The sequence below is a fragment of the Protopterus annectens genome, chromosome 9.part0, assembly GCF_019279795.1.
Source record: "Protopterus annectens isolate FY-2018-M chromosome 9.part0, PAN1.0, whole genome shotgun sequence".
NCBI lineage: Eukaryota > Metazoa > Chordata > Ceratodontiformes > Protopteridae > Protopterus > Protopterus annectens.
Window position 1 is genome coordinate 744581685 of NC_056743.1, and position 25641 is coordinate 744607325.

Sequence of the window (25641 nt, forward strand, 5' to 3'; positions counted from 1 at the left end):
AGATATGCTTTAGAGAGGAGAGGAATGAAGGTCAGCAGGGCTAAAACAGAATATATATGTGTAAATGAGAGGAAGGGTAGCGGAATGGTGAGGATGCAAGGATTAGAGTTGGTAAAGGTGGATGAGTTTAAGTACTTGGGATCAACAGTTCAGAGTAATGGTGAGTGTGGAAGAGAGGTGAAGAAGAGAGTACAGGCAGGGTGGAATGGGTGGAGAAGAGTGTCAGGAGTGATTTGTGACAGACGGATACCAGTAAGAGTGAAAAGGAAGGTCTACAAGAGGGTAGTGAGACCAGCTATGTTATATGGGCTGGATACGGTGGCATTGACAAAAAGGCAAGAGTCAGAGCTGGATGTGGCAGAGTTAAAGATGTTAAGATTTGCACTGGATGTGACTAGGATGGACAGGATTAGGAATCAGTATATTAGAGGGTCAGCTCAGGTTGGACAGTTTGGAGACAAAGCAAGAGAGGCGAGATTTCCTAGCTAAGGATGGAGCTGCCAGGTAAGAGGAAAAGAGGAAGGCCTAAGATAAGGTTTATGGATGCGGTGAGCAAGGACATGCAGGCAGTTGGTGTGAAAGAGCATGATGCAGAGGACAGGAAGAAATGGAAACAGATGATCCGCTGTGGTGACCCCTAATGGGAACAGCCGAAAGAAGATGATGTTGATGGTCTGAAAAATAGACGTTCTAATTTTTTTTACATATATTTTCTGAAGGATTTGAAGTGTGAAACTCAAATATATGTCATTATTTAGTGATTTCAGTCATCAGATCATTCCAATGATTTGCCAGAAAACTATAAATTTTATGAGGAACATACCAAAAATATAAGCCAAAAATAAGGACATTCTGTGAAAATCTAGACAGTTGAGAGGTATGATGGGCGTATATCTGATTTTGTTTTTCATAAATATGAGATAACTACATGTGTATATATAGAAAAGGATGCAAATATATGATTCAAAAATAGAAGTGAAGATCGTAATACAGTGCATACTTCCAAATAAGATATTTACAGTGTACCGAATTAGCATAACTTTACCAGTAATAAATTCTCCTTACATTGTTTCTAACTATAACCAAGAGTTTTGAAAGTGAGGTTATATTTTTAAATCACATCTTTAAATGTTGAGGACATTTAAAGACAAATTGAACTACAACTGATACATTATTTCCTTTTCTACTAAAAGAAAAAAAAAAGAGACTCCTGACTTGCATTTCTCTGGAGATGGTGATCTATTATGACAAGAATTACACATGCTTGCAATGACAACAATGATATATTTTGAGTGAATGTGCTTGAATTCAAAAACATAATTTGTTTCTAATTTATACTAGATTCTTGGATGGTATTTTGAATAGCATGAAAAAAGCTAATTCTAAGGGAAATTTTCAAACGTAAAATGATGTGTTTCAACTAAAGTATTATGATTATCAGCATCTACAGAAACTTTGAAAAACTGAGCATACCATTTAAATAGAACTATTTGACTGATGTACAGGAGCATGTCAGCATGTTTCTGCACATGCTCTGAAGCTATTCCTTGGACCACGCACATTTTAAAATAGTATGGGGGACAAGTTTCATGTGGAGGGTTGTGCACCCCACAATCCCTTATAATTTTTTTACTTCAACTCTGAGATTGCACAATCCCTGAAGAAATGGCATATTCCACATCCCTGGGGACTGTCCAGTCTGACACAACTATTGAACAACTGTTTTTGTCAACAAAAGTTTGCCAAAATATATATATATATATATATATATATATATATATTAAACACCGCTTTTTCCTGGTGCATGCTCTCTTACTTGGCAAAAGTGGTTTATTGATAAAATAAATAATTTTCAATTACATAATGATAAATTGGAAATTATTTTAGTATATCTATCTGCAGGGGCAGCCTTAGCAATTGTGGGGCACAATTTGGAAAAATATTGTTGGGGCTCCTCAGCTGGCACTTCCCACCTAAACCCCCCTTCCTCCTTCCATGCTGGCTTCCTGGATTTAAACTATTTAGCTTTCATGCCAGGAATATGTGCTATTACTGTGTATTAAAAATAAAGCAATATGTTTATTTATTAGCTTATATTTTGTCATAAGACAACTTATAACAGAATTAAACTGTTGGACTCCCAGATTACCCCTATTTCCAACATCACCTGTACTCCCTTTCTCAGGGTCTGCTTAACTTGCTCAGAGACTCTATAAGGAGCCTGTCTGACGTGCTGCTGAGGCTTTGAATTTACAAGGCACTTCATCAGGTATATGCATCCCCGCTTGCCAGTAAACATGTTCCCAGTTCAGAAAGAGTATCGTGAGGTGTATGTCTGGTGTAGTTTTACCTGGATTTCCTAACCCTGGCAAGGAAGTAGCTGCACAACCCCCCCCCCCCCCCCCCACACACACACACACACGCATATACATATACACACACACACACATTTTTTTCCACTGTTTTGCCTTTCTGTCTCTCTCTTCTTCCCTTCCTCCCCTCATCAATTCACTTCACCTTTAGTCTACACATCCCATACACAACAGTAATTGTATCTTTCGGCTTTTCCCGGTTAGGGGTCGCCACAGCGGAACTCCGGTCCGCTAATGATTGGTAGTGGATTTTTATGTACCGGGTTACCAGCCCCGATGCACAACCTTCAATGAAGGCACGCCCCATTCACGTATGCCTCCATACAGAAGACGCTCTAGCTGAGAATTGAACGGGACAACGTCTTTCTATGAGGCGACAATGCTACCGCAGCACCACCACCGCAGTATATACACAACATTAATACACACTATAAATACTGTGTATTGTTATGCTATGTGATGTTACAACAGTATATAAGTGCTCCTACTGATTTTACTGACTGAATTATTGTATCCCTTCTACTTATAATTGTGTTTATTTTGCGCTACATATTATCCTGATGTGTACATCTTTGTGCGTTTACTCTTACATTGCCACTGCTGCACTGATATTAAAGTTTATTATTTCTTTGGTTGCATTTCTGCTGTGCAGAGACCGACAATGGTTTAGGTGGATCGGTGCTCTACACTAGTCAGCGAACTTTAAATAAATAAATAAATAAACACCAAGCAAGCCGTGCTACTAAGATAAGGGATGATTCTGAAACATGAAATCTGGCAGAATCTTGTTACACATCATAGTCTCCAGCTCTCACGTCTCATCCCCATTGTCCTCTGATGACAGGACATACTGGACAGATGACTAAGTGGGACTGTGCTTAATGGTTTTAGGAAGAATGGCAGGCAAAAAGAACCTGAAAAATCTATCTCCATTATTCATTCTCATCTGATTTTACCCCCTTCTTTTTTTCATGGGCTTTCAGTCATCCCCTGGCTGATTATGAATGGTTAGAATTCCTTACCCAATTAATTCTCATACCCTGTTACACTCAGTGTGTTTCTATAAAACTTAACATACTCCCACAAAGACGTCAGGACTCCACCGGAGAACTGAAGTCCACATTTATTATATAATTACAAGGTTAAGCGCTTTTGTCCACTAAACATTACAGTGGATTTCATCAGAACAAAATAAAACACAATCACTGTCCCATATTTAAATCTTCATTATGAAAACATCATACAGCAAATTAATAATTCTAAAGGTATATTGTCTAATAAATATTCAAAACCATTTACTAATTAAAATAACTCAATCAATACCAGCTACTATAGAACTGTACATTAAAATGTGTACAAAAATTTGTGTATACTACACTATAGGTCAAATATATGATTACATTACTGTTAAAAACATGCAGCGGTAGGCACTTTCTTACATGAACACCATTCTTCCTACCAAAAATAAAAATAAAATTAAATATATATATGTGTGTGTGTATATATATATATATATATATATATATAAACATACAATACAAATAAATATCAAACAAATATCAATAACTTCATTCTGATGCAATCTAACCTTATCTCAAAACTAGTATCTACAAATTCATAGCTCTAAGTTTCAGAATACGTGTTACACATACATTCTCATTTAAACCAAGGAAATTCTGAGAGTTTAGCTTAAGCTGCCACAATAATTCCTTGGATTCCAATATAGTTTCCCAAGGTCCACCTGTAGGGTTTACCCTTCTCTAATACCACAATTTTAAACAATTTGTAGGTGATACAATCTACTTTATGTTTGTAAAATGCATTGTTCAAATTCATTTTACATATATAATTGTGCTCATAGACACATTTATTAAATTGCTTCTCAGTCGTCCCCAAACAGAACATTCTACAGGGTTCACACACAGCTATGTATACCACACCTCTAGAAAACAGTCACAGCCATAAGCCAATCTTACCCTCGACTGCAAATGCCCCAATAAAACAAACTCTTTGCCCAGAATAAAAGGACATTGGATATAATGCCCACATTTCCTCATATTTTTTACAGACATAGGGTGCTAGGAACTTCATTTTTTAAAAACACTTTTTAAAATTCTACCCTTCTTATAAAGTATCATTAGTCTGCCACCCACAGCATCTAAAACACTCCTATCAATGTTAAAAACTGATCAGTATTTGGAAATAATTTTCCTAACTTCATTGTTAAAAGGGTGTTATCCAAGGATAAGACTTTTGCTACAGTCACAGCATGCAAGCAGATTTTCTAGGGCAGCTATCTGACCAAGAATAAAGCTGAATATCACATGACTTAAAATCACTATATCATCCCTTATTTTCTTAATAAAATCCTCAGGGTAACCTCGGTCAAGAAACATTTCAACCATCTTCTGACATTTGTCCTCAAATACTGCTTCATCATTAGTAATTCTTGAAATTCTAACAAATTGTCCTTTTACCAATTACCTCTTTTGGAACAGGGGGTGGCTACTCTAATAATGCAAATAAGAGTTCAAAATGTGGGCTTCCTATAAATGCTAGACTTGAATTGACAATCCTGCTTATAAATGGTTATAGCCAAATAATTAAAGGAATTTTTAGAAACAGTATATGTAAACCTTAAATAGGAAGCACTGAGACTGATGCATGCAATAAATCCATTTAACCAATCCTGAGAATCATGCCATAGGATAAAAATATCAGGAAATCAAGTGTATAATAACCAACTTTGCTTAAATTGTGAATTTTCAATCCAATTTTGTTCCCATACCTACATCACAATGTTTGTGTAAAGTGGTGCACACACTGCACCCATTGCTACCCCCTGTACTTGCTTGTAGTGTTCACTTTCACAGTAAACAAAATTGTTGTCAAGGACAAAGTGTATAAAATTCATCAGAATTATAAAATCATCAGCCAAAGTAGAACAGCAATTAAGCACAGCTTCTGAGTACCATTTCACCTGACTCCTGGCACAAAGATTTAAGCTTTGTCACTATTGAAGTTGTTAACTTGTTTAGTAGTATACCCCACCATAAGGGTTTATTGTGGTTTAGGGAGGCTGTTGTGTCTTTCAAATACATAGACATCAGGAAAATTGATTTATTAGTGGACCTCACGGAACTGGTATTAACTAATACCTTCTTATTTTTTTGAAGAGGAATATTATAAACAACGTACAGGCGTAGCTATGGGGGCAGCTTGTGCCCCCCATGCTAATATGGTTATGTGGAAATGGGAAACATCTTTTGACTTTATTCTCCTTTTTCTAAATTTTGGACTAGATACTTCTGTTTCCTACATGATATCTGTATTTTTGGATGGGAGATAAACACTTAGCAGGTTTATTACCTGTATTAATAAATCCACTGGTTTCCTTCAATTCACCAGTATGCATTCCGTGAACAGTATGAATTACTTGGATGTCACCATATATAAATCTGAGAGGGGAGTTGTTTCTAACATCTTCAGAAAACCCACTTTTTTCAGTTCTTACTTGCACTACAATAGTAGTCACCCTAGAAGTTTGAAAAATAATCTCATCAGGGGCCAGTTTATAAGATTATCCAGAATGATTATGGACGACTTATTTTTTGCAACAGAAATAGACAAACTATCCAGTATCTTTCTAGTTAGAGGTTTATCCCCCCAGATGATTAGAAAAATCAGTGTTACTGAGGAGGAAGGATAGATACTCACCCATCTTAAGAAGGAAAGAAGAAACACCTTGTTTTGATGTTTATACTGTTCAGGGGAGAACACTTTCACAAGGCCTATGATTTTTAAGGTATACTTCCATCAGTAAAGAACATATTTAAGACAGACCCCAGACTGGAGAAATGTCACGGATCCATACTCTGCTTTACATACAAGAGGGGTCATAATATAAAAAAAAAATTCTTGAACATTCAGGAAAAGCTTTTAATGGCAATGTTAGGACCCAGGGGCTTGGAGGTGTGGAGCTTGTCATTACTGCAGCCACATGTGAGGATGGGGCACCTACCCCATTTTATACAAAGTCAGGCCACTGCGTTTTTTTATCTTTTGGGCTAATTGTGACTCTTTGTGTTGTCTACATCACTATTTGTGGTCTATATTCCAGTTTTTACATTGGAAAGACTGAACGTGCCTTAAAAAAGATGGTCTAAGAACACTTGTATGATATCAGAAGGAAAGACATGAAAAATGCCCTTTACAGACACACAACTATAGTGGGGTCAAATATAAATTTGGGGTGATCAACAGAGTTAAAACCTCTCCAATGGGGGGGTGACTGACAGACTCAACTAGACTGTAAGGAGTTAATTTGGCAGATACGTTTGAATGCCACACAAGAACCAACTGCTGCTTGCTTAATGTAGGAGGAGCTAAAAGGTATCAGTGGCTTTGCAGGTAGCACACTCACTTTTGACGCTGGAAAGATCACAAGGATCTGGGTTCTTTCCACCCCAGGTGCTTATATTTATTTTCCAGTACTGGCATTGTAGTGCAGAAGAGTTGAGGTGCTGCACTCTTGAGGGGCCACCCTTGGCATTGGACTGAGGAAGTGCTGCACTCCTGAGATAAAATCATTTGGATAAGACATTAACTTGAAGTCATATCTGCTGAGTTGGAGGTAGCTACAGGTGGATGGAAAAGATCACATGGCATTTATTGTACTGGACTTCTATTAAAAGCCTTAGGTCTGGGGGTCACTCAGGCAGTCTTCCTAAATATTTTACAGACTATTTTTGGCTACTTACCAGATGTCTTCAGGTCACTGGTGTGAAAAAGGACTACACCATCAGCATCACTGACATCAATGGTTGACTGGAACCATTTACCCTGGCTATCACCCTTGACATAAAGTAGAACTTAATTAAATAGGCAATCAAACTTAAAAAAAAAAAAACTGAAAAATATCCTGACATGGACGGTCCCCCTGGAGATGTTTATAAATGTATCAATTAGGAGTGTCCTTGAATATGTTATACAGAATTTGTAATCAGTTATCTTTCTGATATGGATATCCTCCTTCATATAAATATGTAGTGGCCACAATGCTTAAGTCAAGGCAGGGTACACACTCTTGCTACAGCTACAGTTGTCAACTTTAGTGCTTAACCTGGACTACAATATATACATTTTTTCACACTGAGACTTATGGCAATGCAAAACTCTTTAGCATGGGCATAAAATAGTGATACAACAATAACTATAGGGTCCTGTATCTTCTTAGAGCAGCAAACCACCTCTCCATACCTTTACTGGTAGTTGGGATGGATCATAGGAAGTTACTAGGCTATTGGCCCCGAGGCCCTTATAAGCTTAGACAAGAGTTTAGCCCATGCATAGACAAATCAACACCCAATGCCCCTGTCCAGCAGGGACATGAATGGAATCCCAGGGATGTATTTTCTATTTCCCATCAAATTATCCAGGTTGCGCTTAAAAAGGGGCAAAGAGGTACTCTGCTGGATGTGGAAAGGGAGTCTATTCCATAGATGGGGGAGTCTCTGGGACACAAACCTGTCCAATCAACAAGTCCTATTGATGTCACAGACTAGGTTGAGGCCTTGTGTACAGGTTACTTGAGTTTAGCATGACCTATTTTGACTAGGTGGGTTCTATTAGTGAGCCAGTTAGCTATCCATCTGGTAACATATGGTTTATCTATTATACCGGAGAGGGGAATAGTGTCAAAGGCTTTGGCCAGGTCAAGGTAGGCAGTGTGCACTGTCTTCCCCTCATCCATGGCTTTGGTGACTGTCTCAAAAAAAGTAGACCAAATTTAACAGACATGACCTCCCCTTGATGAAGCCAAACTGTGTGAGCAAGTGTTTGGAGGTTGCCAATGTCCTTGTTAATGAGGTCCATGATAATCCATTCCATGGCCATGCAGATCAGGCTAGTTAGGCTGATGGGTCTACAATTTCCCCAATCAGTGGAAGCTCCATCTTTGTGTAAAGATGACAGTGGCTGTCCTCCACTTAGCTGGGACAAAGCCAGTACTCAGGCTTTGGTTGAATAGGGGGCCTAATGGTGCTGCAAGTTCCTGCTCGAGTTCATGTAGGATGCTCCCTGGGATGTTATTGGGTCCCATGGAGGCTGTATTTTTTGCCTTTGAGAGAGCAGTGATAACCTGATCCTTAGATAGAAGGGGAAGGGGGCAGGTACTGGGAATGTCCTGATTTACTGATAGGGGGGACAGAGGGGTAAAATTTTCACTGAATCTGTCAGCCAGCAAGTTTGCTATGTCTATGACATTTGTATATGTGGTGTCCTTGACCACCAGTTCTGAACAGATCTGGGTAATACCTTTGAGATTACAGACATATGTGAAGAAGGTCTTATGATTGTCTCTAGCAGATGTGGCCAATCTGGACTCAAAGTTTGCTTTGGAGGATTTCACTAGTGCTCTTATTTGCTTGTTTAGGCTAAGGAGAGATTGCTTCCAATTGGGCACCTGCTCCTCCTGGTCCTGGACAGCAATTTTTTTTCTTTTGTTATAGAGTTTACTTATTGCAGATGAGGAGGGGAAAGCATTCAACAGGTTGAGCTGTACATATTTGTATCATGCCAAACACTGTAAAATCTCCAAACCAGATAAAATGCAATAAACACACCATGGAGTCAAGCTGTTCACTTTGCTATAAAATATTTAATAGCTGGTGCTTCTGGTACCTCAGATTTTCACCTTCATGGAGAGATTTGAATTTCTGGAGAAGGTCATTCTGTCTTCAGGGATATTTTCTATCAGCAAAATTGAAACATCCCCCTTCAGAGACACCCCTTTTGTGGAAGTAAGATGGTCTAGGTCTCCTTCCACTTAATTTGTGAGGTCTACCAAGAGCTTATCAGAACAAGACTCATGAGGTTATTGGATCAGCTTCTTGTGGCAAGAGGATTATCCTCGGTTCTGAGCCAATCTAGCCAATCTAGTGTCAAGACTACACACTCCATAACTCCTAACTGCACTCTTCCTCCAACTATCAGAGCCATGGAGTCCTCGGTCCCAAAAATTTTAGAATCGACTGAGTCGGTTCCGATAGCTCTGTCTTCAGTTCAAACAACCGCCATGAGTATCCCCGAGTCTTCTGCATCAGAGGACTCCCGGGGTCGGAACTTGCTGGTCAGTTCCGGAATACATGGTACCTTTTCAGTTCCATCTGAGGAATACATGGTACCTTTTCAGTTCCATCTGAGCCACCCATGCCACTCGGAGCATCAGCCCTTGTAGTTCAGACCCAGGCTCCAGGTGCGGGGATGGTGTCCTTGGTGTGGGGTGTGACCCCGGTTCCGAAGCAGTCTTTTAATTCTGGGCTCCCATCCCTCTATGGGGGGACCTGCTTTCCATATCATGGAGAAGGCTTTATCCTTCAGTGATTCACAGCCTTTGCCTTCTATGACGAGACAGATTTCTTCCCCTTCATCTCGGCCAGAGGTACCACTGACCTCATCTCCAGACAGAGGTCTCAAAAGTTCCAAGGAACGCCCACCTTGGTGGTTCACCTCTTCAGAAACTTCCCCAGAGAATCCCTATGAGGAAGTGCCGAAGAAGAGGAAGTGCAAGAGGAAGCACCTCGATTCCCCGGAAGAGTCTTACACCGAGGATACTGACCTCGATGAAAAGGAAGATTCCCCTAGGTCACCCCCTGAAGATGTTTCTTTTAGGGACATCCTTGAAATTCTTAAGCAGAGGGGTAGCTGGTCGTCCAGCCAACCTTCCACAGAGGAGTCCGTACACCCAGAAGCTTTTCGCATCCAACCCTCCAGTTCTTGGATTTCTCCATGGGTGGAAGATACCCGATGTCATAGGGCTTATCCCAAAGAGGCCAGAACATATTTTATCTGCACTTAATGAGGAATCACATTGGTAGAAGGGACTTTGCGGAACCATTCAAAGCATCATTCATCAATGCTCCTTTTGACGGATCCACCCTTTTCTTGGCCCAAAAGTTAAAGACCAAAAAAAACCAGAACTAAGCAGGATGGCAAGACCCTATCTGCCATGGGCATACGTTTCTCTACCCCTCAGCAACCTTACTCAAGGAATCAGAGGAGTGGGAGACTATGGTTCAAGAAATCCAAAGGGCTTTTCTATGACTCACAAGGTAAAGATTTCCCCAGGGACAGAGGGAGGAAACAATGGAAGACACCTCCCTAGAGGTAGGAATGGACCACAGAATCAGGGGTCCAGAGAATCCTTCTCTGGTACTTCCTATCAGCATCTCTGAGTGGATGCCAGATTGGCCTCCTCTGGAGGCAGTCTGGGGACGATTATCTATACACCTACCTGCCTGGCAACTAATAACTTTGGACAAATGGGTGCACGGAATAATATCCTGAGGCTATCAAATCCCATTTTGTTTGTAACTCCCAAATCACAGAAAAAAAACTCCCAGATGTTCCAACCAATCAAAAGGAGCCAGCAGTCTTAGAAATCGAAAAGCTGCTAGAAAAAAAAAAAAAAAAAATTCCTCCAAAAAGTCCCCACAGACCAGATAGGATCCAGGGTTTAACTCGAGATTCAGTGCCCAAAAAAACAGGAGACTGGAGACCAATTTTGGAACTCAGACGATTCAACAAATTGGTCCACCAAACCAAATTCCGGATGGTCTCAGTACAAGCCATACTTCCGTTCTTGGAAAAAGGTGACTGGATGTGCTCTATAGATCTCAAGGATTCTTATTACCACATAAAAATGGGAGAAAGCTCCAGGAGGTTTCTACGCTTCCGGCTAAAAGCCAGTCACCATCAATTCAAAGCACTACCCTTTAGACTCACCTCAGCCCCAAGGGTGTTTGCCAAATGCATGGCAGTGGTTGCAGCTCACCTCAGACTGCAAGGCTTTCGAGTTTTTCCAAACCTCAATGACTGGCTCCTCACTGCTACCATGAGGCATCATTTAGAACAGGCAAGAGACTACACTATGTCTGTCTGCACATCCCTAGGCATTTCAATAAATCTCAAAAAATCAAATCTGCAACCTACACAGCAACTAGCTTTCACAGGGGCACATCTAAACACTACCTCAGGAAGAGCTTTCCTTCCTCCAGAGACTACTAAGCATAAGGGCTCTAGTCAGACAGATCCTCTAAAGTGACAGAGTTCCAGCAAGAATAATACTTCAAACTTTAGGTTCGATGGCTGCCTCAATTACTCTGGTTCTTCCAGCAAGATTTTACATGTGAATACTACAGTGGTTACTAGCAATGCAATGGTCACTGATTCACCAATGTCCTACCAACTCTTGATCATGAATCATTGCAAACAGGACCTAAAATCGTGGCTTCATTAGGGTAATCAAATCTCCAGCCATCTTAAGCATCTGTTTCTTAGGCATGGAGCCTTGAACTAGAGACTGATGTAGTCTTTGGTTTAATGGAGTTTTAAGCTTAGCATAAGATTTAATGACGAGTGTAGTCGGTCTAAAGACTACTTCTGCAACCGAAGGCGTTTCTACTGCACAGGAATCATCTTCTGCTCCAGTGTCGGAAGGGCCTAATGAAGATGGCTGTGACGGCCTAGTACTCTCCGCTTGAGAATCCGAAGCAGTCTCTGGTTCCAATTCTGCAGTCATCAGGGGCTGCATAGGCACCTCACTGAAAACCAGAGAACCGGCAATTGGCTCAGCAGAGGCCTCGGAGTCTGGCTTGTTCCTAGGATGCCTGTCTTTATCCTTGCATTTTTTATGCATGTCGGTTGGCTGCTCGACGACATGATATAATTAAATTTCCTACCAAAGTAGTGTCATGCAAAGTCAAAACAGCATTTGATAGTTTGCTTATTAAACCTAGCACAAAACAGACAACCTGTGACGTTGTGGTCTGGGCCTAGGCAATGAATACAAGAATGGAAGTCCTTGAGGTATTTGCTTCCCCACAAGAAATGCAATTGTTAACTTTTTCTGACATCAGACTGAGGCAAGAAAAGGTTCCAATGGGGTACTTAGCTTTATTGAAGACTTCTGACTGAAATTAGAATCAAAAATCTCAGGTGTCGGCCCGGCACTTGCGAACTGCTTCGAGCACCGTGTGGCAAGAAAGACTGAAGAAAATGGTGTCAGATGCCTCTTGTATACCCCTGGCGCACTGACATCAGGGAAGAAGTGACAGCAACCGACACCAGACCAAGACTTTGGAACTCAGGCCGACTACAGGACCGCCTGATGGCAGGCTAACCCTAGTGTGATGACTGCAGCAGGGTAACACGAACATCTAAATCTTAGGACTTCGGGCCTGGGGGAACGTAAACAGCAGTAGCAGTTTGACAAAGACATGTAGTGTAACACCCTTGCATATCAATCTTGCCTTATGTTCCTTCCACTTAAAATACTGTAATAACTACAGACTTGCATGAACGATCACAGTATAGTCCAGAAACAAGCATACCAAGCAATAAGACTGTTTTTTTTTTAAAAAAAAAAAAAACTACCCAGCTTAAATTAAGAACACTACATCAGAACTGCTAGCCCAAGGAAGCCAACCACCTAGTATCAATCTGAACTTTTATTCAAAGAGGATTTTGTTTGGCCATATAAAAACTTGGACCTCTTCTAAATTGTCTGCAACATTCCAGTGTATCCAATTGTTCCTATTCAGTTTAGCCATGTCTGTTAAGACATTTAACTGGTCTTAAAGATGGACACCTGTGAATGATGGGCTTGTGACCAACCTAGCAAACAAAACAGCCGTACTTTTGACAAACTTGTCAGAATGTAATTTCTTTATACCACAAATAGGCAGCATCATTGAGATCTGTTCAGAATAATGCAGGATGTAGCAGATGTGGAAAGCTTGTAAGAGTACATACTGTTTTTCCCCCTTGTAGTTTGTGAAACTGATTAGTGTGGATAGTATAAAAACCTGCTTGATATCTAGGTTCACAAGGATACAACTAATATTCTGATAAGGGATGCCCTTATAGTATTAGCTTCAGCATAATTACATAAAGCTGCGTCTAAAGTATCCTGTTTGATAAGCTGAAGCTAAATGCTTTCTTTCAATGTACGGATCTCCGAAGGTTTCTAGCTCTAGAGAGATGCAAATGGTTTCACACTTCAACATGAGGCTTCTGCAGATCAATAGAGAAATCAAGGTTTGAACTTATAAACCTGAATTGTTTCATGAAACAGATTGCATATTGTCTTATCAAATGCCTGAACTGCAGAAGAACTGTACATCTCTCCTTAAACTCAATCATATAAATATAGATGCAAAACAGCTAGAACACAGATAAAGACCACAAAAATTAAACTGTAGGCACCAACAAATATGCTACTGCAATTGGCATCAAGGATCAAAGGGAGTGGAGTAGCATTGTGGTTAGTCATGATAGATGAATAGTTTATAACACACACTTTTATACAAGTTTAGTACAAGTACAGGAATTCACTTAGTAATGTTAAAACTCAAAGGATATACTTTAATATTAATGGACTGAATTTCATTACCGAAATATTTTAGTCTTTCATTTCAGCACTCTAATCAGGGAGGATAAGTGGGTAGGCACAGGTTCAACTTTGAAAGTTTGAAGCTACTAAATCAGGTTATGATCTTTAAGAGGGAGAAAATCTGGGAATTTCAATACAACTTAATGGCATCCAAGGTATCTGAAGTACATCAAGGTATCTAAAATTTAGAAGATAAGCTCATGGACTGTGAGAATTACAGGATAGGAAAATGCACCTATTTTTTTTTTTTAGACAGCTAATTTCTTCATTGAAGAAAGCCATGTTAGATAATTGGAAGATAGATACAAATAAAAATGGATCAAAACAATGGTTGCATCAGGAGACTGCTTAAATTCCAAGGGAGTTGCCATCATAGTTAAAACACAAGACCTTGGAATTAGGTCTGATAGATGGTGCTACTTCACAGCAAACTACCAACCGAAACCCACACCAATGTATATGGGCCATGCTCTAAACAGCCAGATTTTCTCGGAAATATATTTTCTACTACATAAATTCCCAGACTAATATTTGATAATAGGTGGAGACTGGAACAGTGATGGACCCTGTTGATCACTCAAGTAAGCACCCACAACCTCCAGCAGTCGACAGCACTAACTGACCTCAGACTCACCTCCTTGAGTTTCCTTTGGAAGGGACTCCCAAGGCAATTACTATATATATATATATATAAAAAATAATCTAGATATATCTCTCTATATATATATATATATATATATATATATATATATAGATTATCTCTAATGCCACAAGTCAGATAGATCTTTTTAATCTGAGGAATTTGCAACAGGGAAACTATATGCTAGTGAACCTAGATATCAGATCATTCAAAACCACCATTAACTGGGCAGACTCACTGGCATCGAATTGTTGCAGGTGCAACTAGTCCTTATTTACACAGGAATGTATAGTATGAACACCCAGCAAACTGCTAGTTGAAAAATTCTTAAATCTTGAATTTCCTAAAAATCAAATACCCAAGCAAATCTAACAGCCCCATTCAAGCACCAAGAATTGGTGTAAGAATTTAACAGGCAAAGCACCAGGTCCAAATGGACAGAATTTTATAAGACATTTAACTTCAAACTTTCACTATACTTTTAAAAGGTGTTTAATCATATTAGAACATGGGATAACTCCACCTGAACAGCTCCAAAACAAGATTCCAAAAACAAGACAGATTGCCCTGATAAACATGGATATTAAAATTCTAGCTTCCCTGCTTGCAAAAAGGCTAAAGGTTATGCCATCCATCATTTCTCCAGATGAATCTGGATTTATGATTAACAGACATACATGGGATAACACAGTCTGACAACTGCATAAGAAAGAAATCCTAGATACGCTTTATTTTTGGATGCATGTAAAGCATTTGCTAGGGTAGACTGGATTTTCTATTCACAACTCCATCTTATTTTGATATCCCAGAATAATTCACTAATCTCAACACACCAACCTCAAGTTCTATCAAAATAACTTATGAAACAGGGATGCCCACTCTCACCACTTTTATTCAACCTATATATATATATATATATATATATATATATATATATATATATATATATATATATATATATATATATATATATATATATATATCAATAGTTATCCAGATTTGCAGATGACCTAAACATTTCAAACTCCCCAACACAGATCTTAAGAAAACTGAATAGTCAATACAGGAATACTCAGTTTCAAAACTGAAGTAAATCACAAATCAGGCATTTCCCATTAACCCCTTAAATCACAATGAATCCCCATTCAAAACAGTCTGTTAATATAACGAATCACCCATCAAGGATACAAAACACATGGAATAATGTCACACTAGATAGATGGAAGCTACTGGTGTCAAAAGCAGCAATTAGGATAAATCTTACCAAAATTACTAATGCAATAATTCCAAACCACATCTATAAAACGAATAAAGGAGCTGGCCAAGTTTAGCTGGTATCCTTAAACAGTTTGAATTAGATATATAAAGTTAAGATATCCCAAAGAGAGAGGGGGACTTGAACTTTGAGAATTACCAATGCACATGGGCTTACTTTAATAAACTTCTCAAAACAGTGTGAATGTCTCCACTATGGAGATTCTGGCACCAGCAGGTGCTTTGCAGCAAAGTAAAGCCCAAAGCCATAACCTTACACAACTCCAGGTAATTTTAGGAACCTCAAACTGAATAACCTAACTGCCAGTGTAAAGAATTTTCAGGAAAAGATGAGAACCCTAAAATTTAGTGCTTTGGCACTTCTCCAACCTATTCATTGGAATCCAAATATTAAAACAAGATGTTAAATCTTTATCCACAAATAAAGGACTGTAGGGTGTGGGATATTGAGACAAGACCGCTAGAATTACGAGAAGCTTTGCAGGTTAGCAAAAAATCATTCCAAGACAGATTGAAATACTTCCTGCAAGAGATGCTCTCATCTACACACAAGACCTAGTCAGATTTGCAGAAATGAGCTTAGCCAGTAAAAAGAAAGCGAGCACCTATAAACTTGCTAGCTCCTACATATATGAAGACTCAATCCTATATTCCAACTATTGGGACAGATAGCTGTAAGTTTGTTCCTTTGAAAATGCATCAACCTCACTGTTGCTCTCCATTTAAAACATGTACACAGCTAATGGTCTAGGTCTAATACACTCCTACGATTCTTAAATTTTAATACTAAGCCTCTCCCACGATTCTTAAATTTTAATACTAAAGCCTTGCCAGCATGTAAATGCTACTCTTATCCACGAGTGGATCTACTGCATGTTTTGTGGAATTGTAAATACGCACAGCATCTTGAGGTTCACTTAAGATAAACATGTAGATCCTTGCAGAGATTGATTATAGTAAATCCAAACTCATTAGGAGCTTTGGAACTCTAATTTTGCTCACATTGATGTACTTTATCAGAGATGTCCTCATAATACATAGGAACACAAGATTGTACCCCAGTTGATGCTTGCTATGCCCTTCCCCACAGGATCAATTTAGTAGCAAGGGTGTAAATATTGTGAACAGGTTTAGAATTAGACTAGGACTAGATAGTATTTGTAGCTTGCAGTTTGTAATAAAGGCTTTATTCCCTGTATTTTTTGCACAACATTTTACTTGATACCAAAGTTAGTTATGGGGGGGGGGGGTTGCCCTAGATACTCACGCCCTGCTCTGTGTGGAACCTGTAATAGATACATAACCCAACCAGGATTACCTTCCTTGCTACCAAGGTACATTAGGAGTGGTTATGTACCAAGTGTAAAAGAAACATGAGAGTTGCTTTGGCTATGCTGTAGTGTAAGCACAATGTAGCTGAACACCTTACAGGCAAATTACTAACACTTATTTCAAGTAAGGTGCTCACTGCAAGCAAAAGCAAGATCACCTATTACTGATGACAAAGGCAAACCAGTTATTACTGAAAAAGTGTTAGATTAGAAAACAAAGTTACCATGGTGAAACGTGTATACAAAGCTCAACTGGAAAGCAGAGAACTTGAGAAAGTGAGAGAAAAACAGAACTGGTCAGATTCTGCATATCAGATAGAGAAAAGGGCACTCAAGGGACTTAACAAGATGTGCTCAGATGTTGAGGAAAATTAGATTCTTTAGAGCTTCAAAACGGATTAAAAGGAAATTTCAACTGGAATAATGTACACAAAAAAGTACTGGTAAAACATGCACATTAAAGAGTTAATGGAACATAAAATGAAAGAATGCTGCTCAAGAAATAAGGAAATTTTTCTGGAACAAAAAAAAAATGCTCATTTTAATGGATGACCAATGACTAGAAATTTATGAATGTTAGCATCAAGAAACATCTGTAGAAGTAATAGATGTTCATGTTAACACTTGCCAAAATGGAAAGAAATTTGTAAAAATGCAAAAAACCCCAGGAACAGATATTTGCATAAATATACTGGCAAATTGAGTATGAGTGTATGGAAGCAGAAGCTACCACTGATGCGCATCAATTTTTGGTGCAAAGTACTTAGTTTTAGCTCAAGTAAATTTGTTTCCACATGAAATCATGGCTTTCATTACATGTATGATATGTGGTGTAAGGGCCTAAATGACCTACTTGTGTCATCTGTCAAAGCCCAGAGAATGTGGGCCATCACCATATATGGAGGTCACTGCAACACAAATGGCATCCCTTTAAATCTTCAATCTGCCACTGGGGTGGCCCCAAGAACCCCCTTTCTCCCTAGAAGGCAGCAAAAACATTCTACCCCTCCCAGTAGTCTGACTGGAAAGCCACAGACAAGTCAGCAGTGATAGGCGAGCATAGTGTCCTTGCCTCAAATGGGGCTGCACTTTTTTGCAGAAATGTGAGTTTGCCATTTGATGTGTTACTGGTCAGTTTATTCTTGCCATTTTGTACATGTTCCTGTGCGACCTAGATCAGACAAATACAGACCACCCAGAGTCTGGAACAAATAGCAAATTCTGAATAAGTGAAGGAGTGAAGTAATACCTACAAAGAGACAAAGTTTTAAAAATACCAGTAAACCAATGGAATTCTTTAAACAGAACCAAATGCTGATCCGATTCAGATACAAACATGGCATGTTAAGGTGCAACACTTAATAGCCATAGGGTTAAGGAAGCTTCCTTACCCCTCAGTTCCAATCTCCGTTAACTAATCCCTGTATAGTGGCAGGGGCATAGATATTAAAAACCTGCAACCACCACTTTTTGCAACAAGCAAGTTTACAGTTATGATTTAGCCCCATCTGGAAATGCAATACTAGCATTCAGGTCCAAAAGCTGGTAATGAAAGCCTGATCACACAGCCAAACACTGCACCTGGGTTGGCTGCCCTTGACAAAGAAACTAAAGGACTGAGAATTTGTACACAGCATGTATCAGAATGTAATCTCAGCCAGCCATTAATACTCTGGCACAGTTCCAAAAGGTTACTGTTACACAAAGTGTGACATCTACTTAAACATGCCACTTCTTCAGTGGTAATGGTAGCCTACTATGCTGCAACAGCACAGATCAATATCACTTGCCAACACAGAATGATAGTCATTTGCACTGCATTTACACATTATGGGCAGTTAGAAGCACATTACAGCATTAGAGACAACTGGACTGCAACAAGATGCATGCAATTTGTGCAGTCCTCCATAAGTGATTAAGCTACTTTAATTGTTTCTTGGGCATCAAGGATTGTACATCTGCATACCCTGCAAGAATTCTGTGCTACCCTCACAGCACTAGCAGACATGGTAAAAAAAAGATGACAGTGGATAAGCAAAACTTACAAGGTACCCATTAAACAAAAAGAAGCTAGTCAAAACTATTAATGCTGTATAAAGTTTAATGAATTTGTTTGTAAGAAATCAAAACTCAGTACAGACTACCCAGAACCCTTCATGGAGATTCAAGGCAGAAGGAGAAAAGACATACACGAAGCTCTTCACTATGATCTACAGACTTGCATAAGGAGAAGGCAGAAGCATAGTCAGATGCTTAGCTGCTGTCTTTCAGGCTCATCTGGTTGAAAAGGTATTCACCCAAGCCAGGATCGTTAGCTGTGGTACGTTTCAGGTTGGTAATGTGGTCTCCCAGCTTCTTGATCAGCTCAACTTCGTTTTCTAGGTAGTGAGATTCCAGGAAGTCACACATCTGTTTTAAAAGACAAGTGTTACTGTTGCAATTGAAATAAAAGCCACTTATGCATTTATGAAAAGTGGTGTACAACCTTCCTGAACATAACCCAATTACTGATAAGCAATCACTACACTGCTTCCTAAACAGTTCTACCATGAACTCATGGTGAACTTACAATGCACGCAGTTGCAACTACTGCAAACATACTGCTAACATTCTGTTGCTAAACAGAACAAATTCACTACAACTCTAAATACCATTAATCTAGTAAAAAAATATTTACTGCCTTATCACACTAATCCCAAGTACACACTCAAAAGACATGCCTTAGGTCTGCAATCAGTGAGTATGCCACAATCCTAGGACATTTTTGCTTGAATGCCACAATCCTAGGAAATTTTTGCTTTAATACCAGACATGCATACTGGTGTCTGGTCTTCCTTCTTGCCCATTGGTTGGTATTATTTCAGAGGGAAAAGACAGTACAATTTCAGTTTTAAAAAAATGGGCATGTCTCTGCCAATTTAATGGTAATTTCTTTAAATTATTACCAACCTTAGAACACAAAGTGCTATGAACCACCTTATTAAATTTTACTTGCCTGCACAAGCATACTGAACACAATTTCCCCTTTCACAGAAAAGGGGCACTGGTTTACTGTTCAGAGTCACTAACTTAAGAATTTCTATGAAAGGTGTTGAGACTACTAAATCTAGTTTGTTGAGCATTTGGTGACATCTTGGGCAAGTAAAGCAAACACACAACCTTGACTCTTATGGCCATTATTGTGCTCAAGCAAGCTCTGGTGTCTAGTGGCCCCCACCATCACATTTTGTGTTAGTCAAGTTACATGGCAGAACAATTTATTTAATCATGGCAGATCTTCATTAGCCTCCAGGAAGGCAAATTGCAACACGTTTCTCCCCCAGAATGCCTCATTAGCATTCAGCATGGCCACATGGTCAGTCCTTTGTAGTTCTACACATCTTCCTATTGGTGCAGTACAGTACGGGTGGTGGCAGTGATGTACCTTCATTAAAGCAGCCCTTTATACATGTCACTACGAGTCCATGAGCCATTGTGCCACTACACACAATGAAGTGCTTGGTAGTAGTGGCTCAGCACTAAGCTCACAGCTTTTGAGAGCAGTCCTGACCTATCATTGTGACCTTACTCATCTAAATTGTACAGTCCCAACCAATTTATTCCATTACAGTCCAGCCAATTTATTCTGTTTACACATACCAGCAGATGCAAGGGTCTGAGAACTGAAAAATGTTTAATGGCTTGAATAAAGTGACCACAACTCCAGCTGATCTAACCTATGCCAAAAGTCTGCACTCTGACAATTCTGCAATGTTAAAAAGGTGCTAAAAAAGAAAACTTTTCCAAAGTACTCATTAGTACATACATGAGGGTCAGCATGCTCTGTAGCAATTTTGTGCAAATCCAACAAAGCCTGGTTCAGATTTTTCTCCAGTTTCAAGGCGTAGTCCATAGCCTGGATGCCATTTCCCCATTCATCATGATCAGGTTTCTGGAAAACCAGAACAGAGTTTAAAAAAATTGCTTTATAGTATTACCCAGAGTAAGCATGGATATTTACACCTCTACAGCAAGACATTTCTTACCTTGATATCCTGGAGCAAAATTCTCCCACCACGGCGATTTTGGAATTTAAGGAAGCGCTCAGCCTGTTCCTGCTTCTCATGGGACTGCTCCTTGAAGAACTCAAAAAACTTTTCTAGAGCCACATCATCACGGTTAAAAAAGAATGCCTAAAAGTCAGATTGGAAAGTTCAAATCAAAACCATTGTATCAAGATAAATTAGACTTCTAATCTCCCTCCAAGTCTATCATGAAAACTAGATCACAAGCACTGAACATTCCTTAAACAAAAGCAAGACTGCAAACAGTCGCAAAAACTTTGGAAAATGAGCCTTTCTGCAGTACAAATTTACCTTCAAAACAGCCTCCTCTGTTACCAGATCACTATTGGTTAGCTGGCAAGACCCTCTAGTTGGGGTATACAATTTTAGGGGGTGGAGTGCAGCAGGCTTGTATTCTTGCAAAAAACTTGCAAGTGTTGGGGATGGCATTTTTTGGCAAATCAGAATGTTTGCCATTCAAGACCTACCATTGTCAAGTGTCAAAGTGCACATAAATTTTAAAATGTTAGTTCTCTAACATTGTGTAAAATGGAGCCTGCTAACTGTGCGCTTCATTTCTAACGAAGCACGTCTTGTGTAGCTATGCACAGCTACTTGTTACTACTAGGTTGTAAATGAACAGCAGTAAAGTTTATTCTCTTAGCTGCCAAGAGAAACTCAAGACGTCTCAAAACACCTTTAACTATGACTTTTAGTGTGTCTAGAAATGTAGTTTACCTTGTGTACCATGACCTTTAGTGTGTCTAGAAATGTAGTTTTACCTTTGTGTACCATTTTCAAGTATACAACTAGTTTAGGACACATTTCCAAAAGCAGTCTAATCTTGTGACTTGCTTATTTCCAGTGAGTTGGAGCATGAAACTGGAATTGAAGTTCTACACAACTCAAACCTGCCAACAGCACAACTACTTCCTACTAAATTTTTTAACAATGGTGAGATGGTCTATTGTTTTTGCCCATAACCCACTGGAGAGCACCATTAGCAACTTATCAGCTGCATATAGGCCACTAAATTAGAAAAACACATTCTACACAGCATTCACTCAAGTAGTGCTAGGTTTGGGACAGTTGTCATTTAAAATTAGACCATATAGCACGCTTCTTAGGCATACTTTCACTACTAGACACATTCCTGGACGAGCCAACGAGTGGGTACATTTCCATACCCATCTTGCCAAGCAGTTCAAGCACAAGACATTGAAACGCAAAGGACAGTTGTATGCAGCTGTGATGGCCTTTTCCACAAACTGGAGTATATCCCCTGCTTGAACATGCCTTTTGCTAACCAAAAGTATGACGGGTTTAAACAAAAAAAAAAATCTACCCCACCAAGTTTCAAGTTACCGACAGTTAAATCTTCTCATAGTATTGTTTTGTACTTTATTATGTTTTCTGCTCAAATTCAATGAATCATTACTGGTATATTGATTTCCCCCCCCCCTACCAAACCAGTATTACTTCATGGAGGCAAAGACGTTTATTCAGACTAACGTCACCCTTCTGCGCGTTGGGCGGGGTTTGGTCGGTACTTTCAACCGCCTATCTGGTGGGTTAAGACTCAGCAAAGCCGCAGCAGCAACAGTAATTTTGCTATGTGACCTTAACCCTCCTTAGCTTCACATGTACTATGTATGTGAAATTTAATGGCAGGCACGTACACACACGCAAAAGGACAAAGTGTGTGCGCGTGGAGGGAAAGCTACAGGTTTTGCATGGAAATACCTTTTCGGAGGTCAACAAGTAACTCGCTCTGCATTTCACGCAGTGATTTACAAGAAAGGCTAGACGTCCTACAACGAACAAGCAAAAATCAGGAACACCCGAGACGAACTTGTGATTACAAGAATATCGTGCTCCCATATAGGGAGTGTAACACAGTTCAATTTTTTATAGGGAGTGTAACAAAGTTCAATTTTTTTTTCTCACAATCTTTGCGCTACTACCCCCCCCGCACTTGGACACATCCCTTTAAATGCCGCCCCCACGCAGTCATATGTAATACTTTCCAGCTGTTCTCCCTAAAACATTGTTTTTGAATTAGCACTATTGCACCTGTTAAAAGGCATTCCTTTTGCTGGTATAACCTAAAAATAAGTGGCGCAGGAAAAAAAAAAAAGTAGTCGGTAGAGTAAAAGACTATGCCCGAACCAGACCTCAGCTTTGCTCCCAGACCAACTAAATGCGAACACTCACCAGAGATTGGTAGGCGTAGGAGGCCCCTAGCTCCAGGTTCACGATGCGGTTCACTCCGGCCTCGCTCTCCTGGTGGTAGTTTTGACGGATCTGGGAAGTCATGGTGTCACTGGTCGTACTGCACGTCCGATAGAAGTTCGTCTGTAAGGCTAAGAGACGGAGCTGAGTTCCGTTCAAGCACTGTTGAAGCAAGAACTCTGTACAATCTCTGCGATTGAACAGCCCCACCGACACCCCGTACTTTTATAGTGAAGAAGTGGATCCCCGCCCAGTGCCATCACCGCAAGAAAGTGTCAAAACCTCCGCCTTCTGTGCAGAAAGCACCCACCTACTCTCTATAGCATGGTTTTATTTTACAGGTTAGAAACTAGAGAGCTTAGCGTAAACGCAGATATGACTAACTAACAGTACTTGTTTTACTATTCGGTGAGGGGGAGTTGGGGTGATGTAACGCGTCATCTTGGTGCAGAACCTGCACCTTGCATTTGGCAGGGCTTCACATTCACAAACTATAAGAGCAACGTTTTACCCATTGTGGTTGTTCCTTTCGGCTTTTACTCACTGTATATGGACGAACACTGTTGCATAATGCGTTTGGTTTTTGTTCTATTTTCCGTCTTTTCTAAAAGATAAACCATTACCTCACAACTGTCCAAATTTTTGCTTCGTGTTTCTGGTCTGGTCTTCATAAAATTGGTGTTTTCTGGCAGATCATTGAGGATTGAAGTGACTGAATAATGACAGACATCTGAGTTTCAGACTTCATATTCTGCAAAAAATGCATGCCTAAACATTTTATTCTAGCAACTTTTTAAGTTATAACAGCAACATTTAAAATATCCATATTTTGGGTCTTTATTCCTCAATTATTGTTGGCTTTCTCCGGATTTCTTGTTATAAAGAGATTGAGAGCTATGATTACTACGTTTGTTGGAGCCAAGTATATAATTATATTTATCGCACTTTTCCAATTACTCAGTCTGGGGTTACACGACCTGAATGATTATCGACTTTTCCAAATGCGAAGATCGCAACGTACCCCCTCCACCCCAACACACACAGCAGCCAGGCAATATACACGAATAAAACAACATGATTTGGACGTTCATTGGCCCATAAATGATTTTTGTACAACAAAAATCATTTATGGGCCAATGAACGTCCAAATCATGTTGTTTTATTCGTGTATATTGCCCAACTGCAAAAAAGAAAAGGAACTTCGAAATTGTTTAATGTGAGGAAAATGAAATAAAATGAAAATTTGCCATCGGGCAGGGACACCCCAGATAATTTAATTTCGCACTGGTGTCCTCTTACTGCTGCCCCAACCCTCCTGTCAGTTAAAAATTACACTCGAACACATTTGTTAACTGGGAGTGTCATCACTTTCCCTGTAAAACCATTTATGTATTGTTCAATCTATGTAACTCTTATTGGAGGCATTCATTTACACAGTTGTGGACGTGGAATGGCGTAAACAAGCCACGGTTTCTTTAAGTAATGTTTAGAATTGTACTTGGTAGAGTACAAACAGTATGCCTAGCGAGAGTTGCCACATTTTCAAATGCCCAAAGTGGGACATGTTTGGTACAAACATCAGATTAATAACTTCACTTTTTTGCTTAAATAAAGGCTTATTATAGTAGCATTTTAGTTGATTATTCTTTTTCTTATAACAGGTGTTTCGGATACAGAATAACTGTTTATGCAACTATTACACGAAATTTAGGAAATAATGTTGTCCTAAAAATATCAGGACATTTTCCATATTTTTAATTTTTTGGAGGACACAACTGCCCAAAGAGGGACTGTCCCTCGCAAAGTGGGACAGGTGGTAACCCTATGCCTAGCTACACCCTTGCCTTCGGGTAAAACTAAAACGAAGGACAAACTTCACCACTTGCATTTAGTTGGTGAAGTAGTGGCATTGCAAATTTAGCACTTTTGTCGAAAGTTAACCTCTTGGAAAGTGCAAACTCCCTGTTTTGTTACGGGGTCTTATGCGATTTATTTATTCATTCGTTAACCGGGGAGTTATTTTGACTTAGATGCCCAGTGGAGGCGGACCATTTCAGGTCACTTCCGTATCTCTGAGCAGTACGTAAAAGTCAAAACAGCATAGTCGTAACTAATATGATTTAGGAATAACCTTTCTTTAACCTAATTCCGGCGAGTTTCTTCATGTTACACCTGTTTTCATACTCACAGCTCTAACTTCCCATTCCCAAAACGTTGAATATTTCATCTCACAAAGTGGAGCACTTAGTAACACTCAGATAACTTCAACTAGGAAGCCCACCGAATGAGTAAAGAT

General features: G+C 39.5%; 1 protein-coding gene across 1 annotated transcript in view; it reads right to left on the reverse strand.

Moving 5' to 3' along the window:
* The window catches only part of LOC122811500 (ferritin light chain, oocyte isoform-like), a gene marked incomplete in the record, with an annotated part of 131757 nt that extends 108194 nt beyond the window's left edge, over window positions 1–23563 (reverse strand). The window contains 1 exon segment of the mRNA XM_044083375.1: window positions 23355–23563. Coding sequence (XP_043939310.1) covers window positions 23355–23429 — 75 coding nt within the window.
* Between the last annotated feature and the right edge of the window lie 2078 nt (window positions 23564–25641).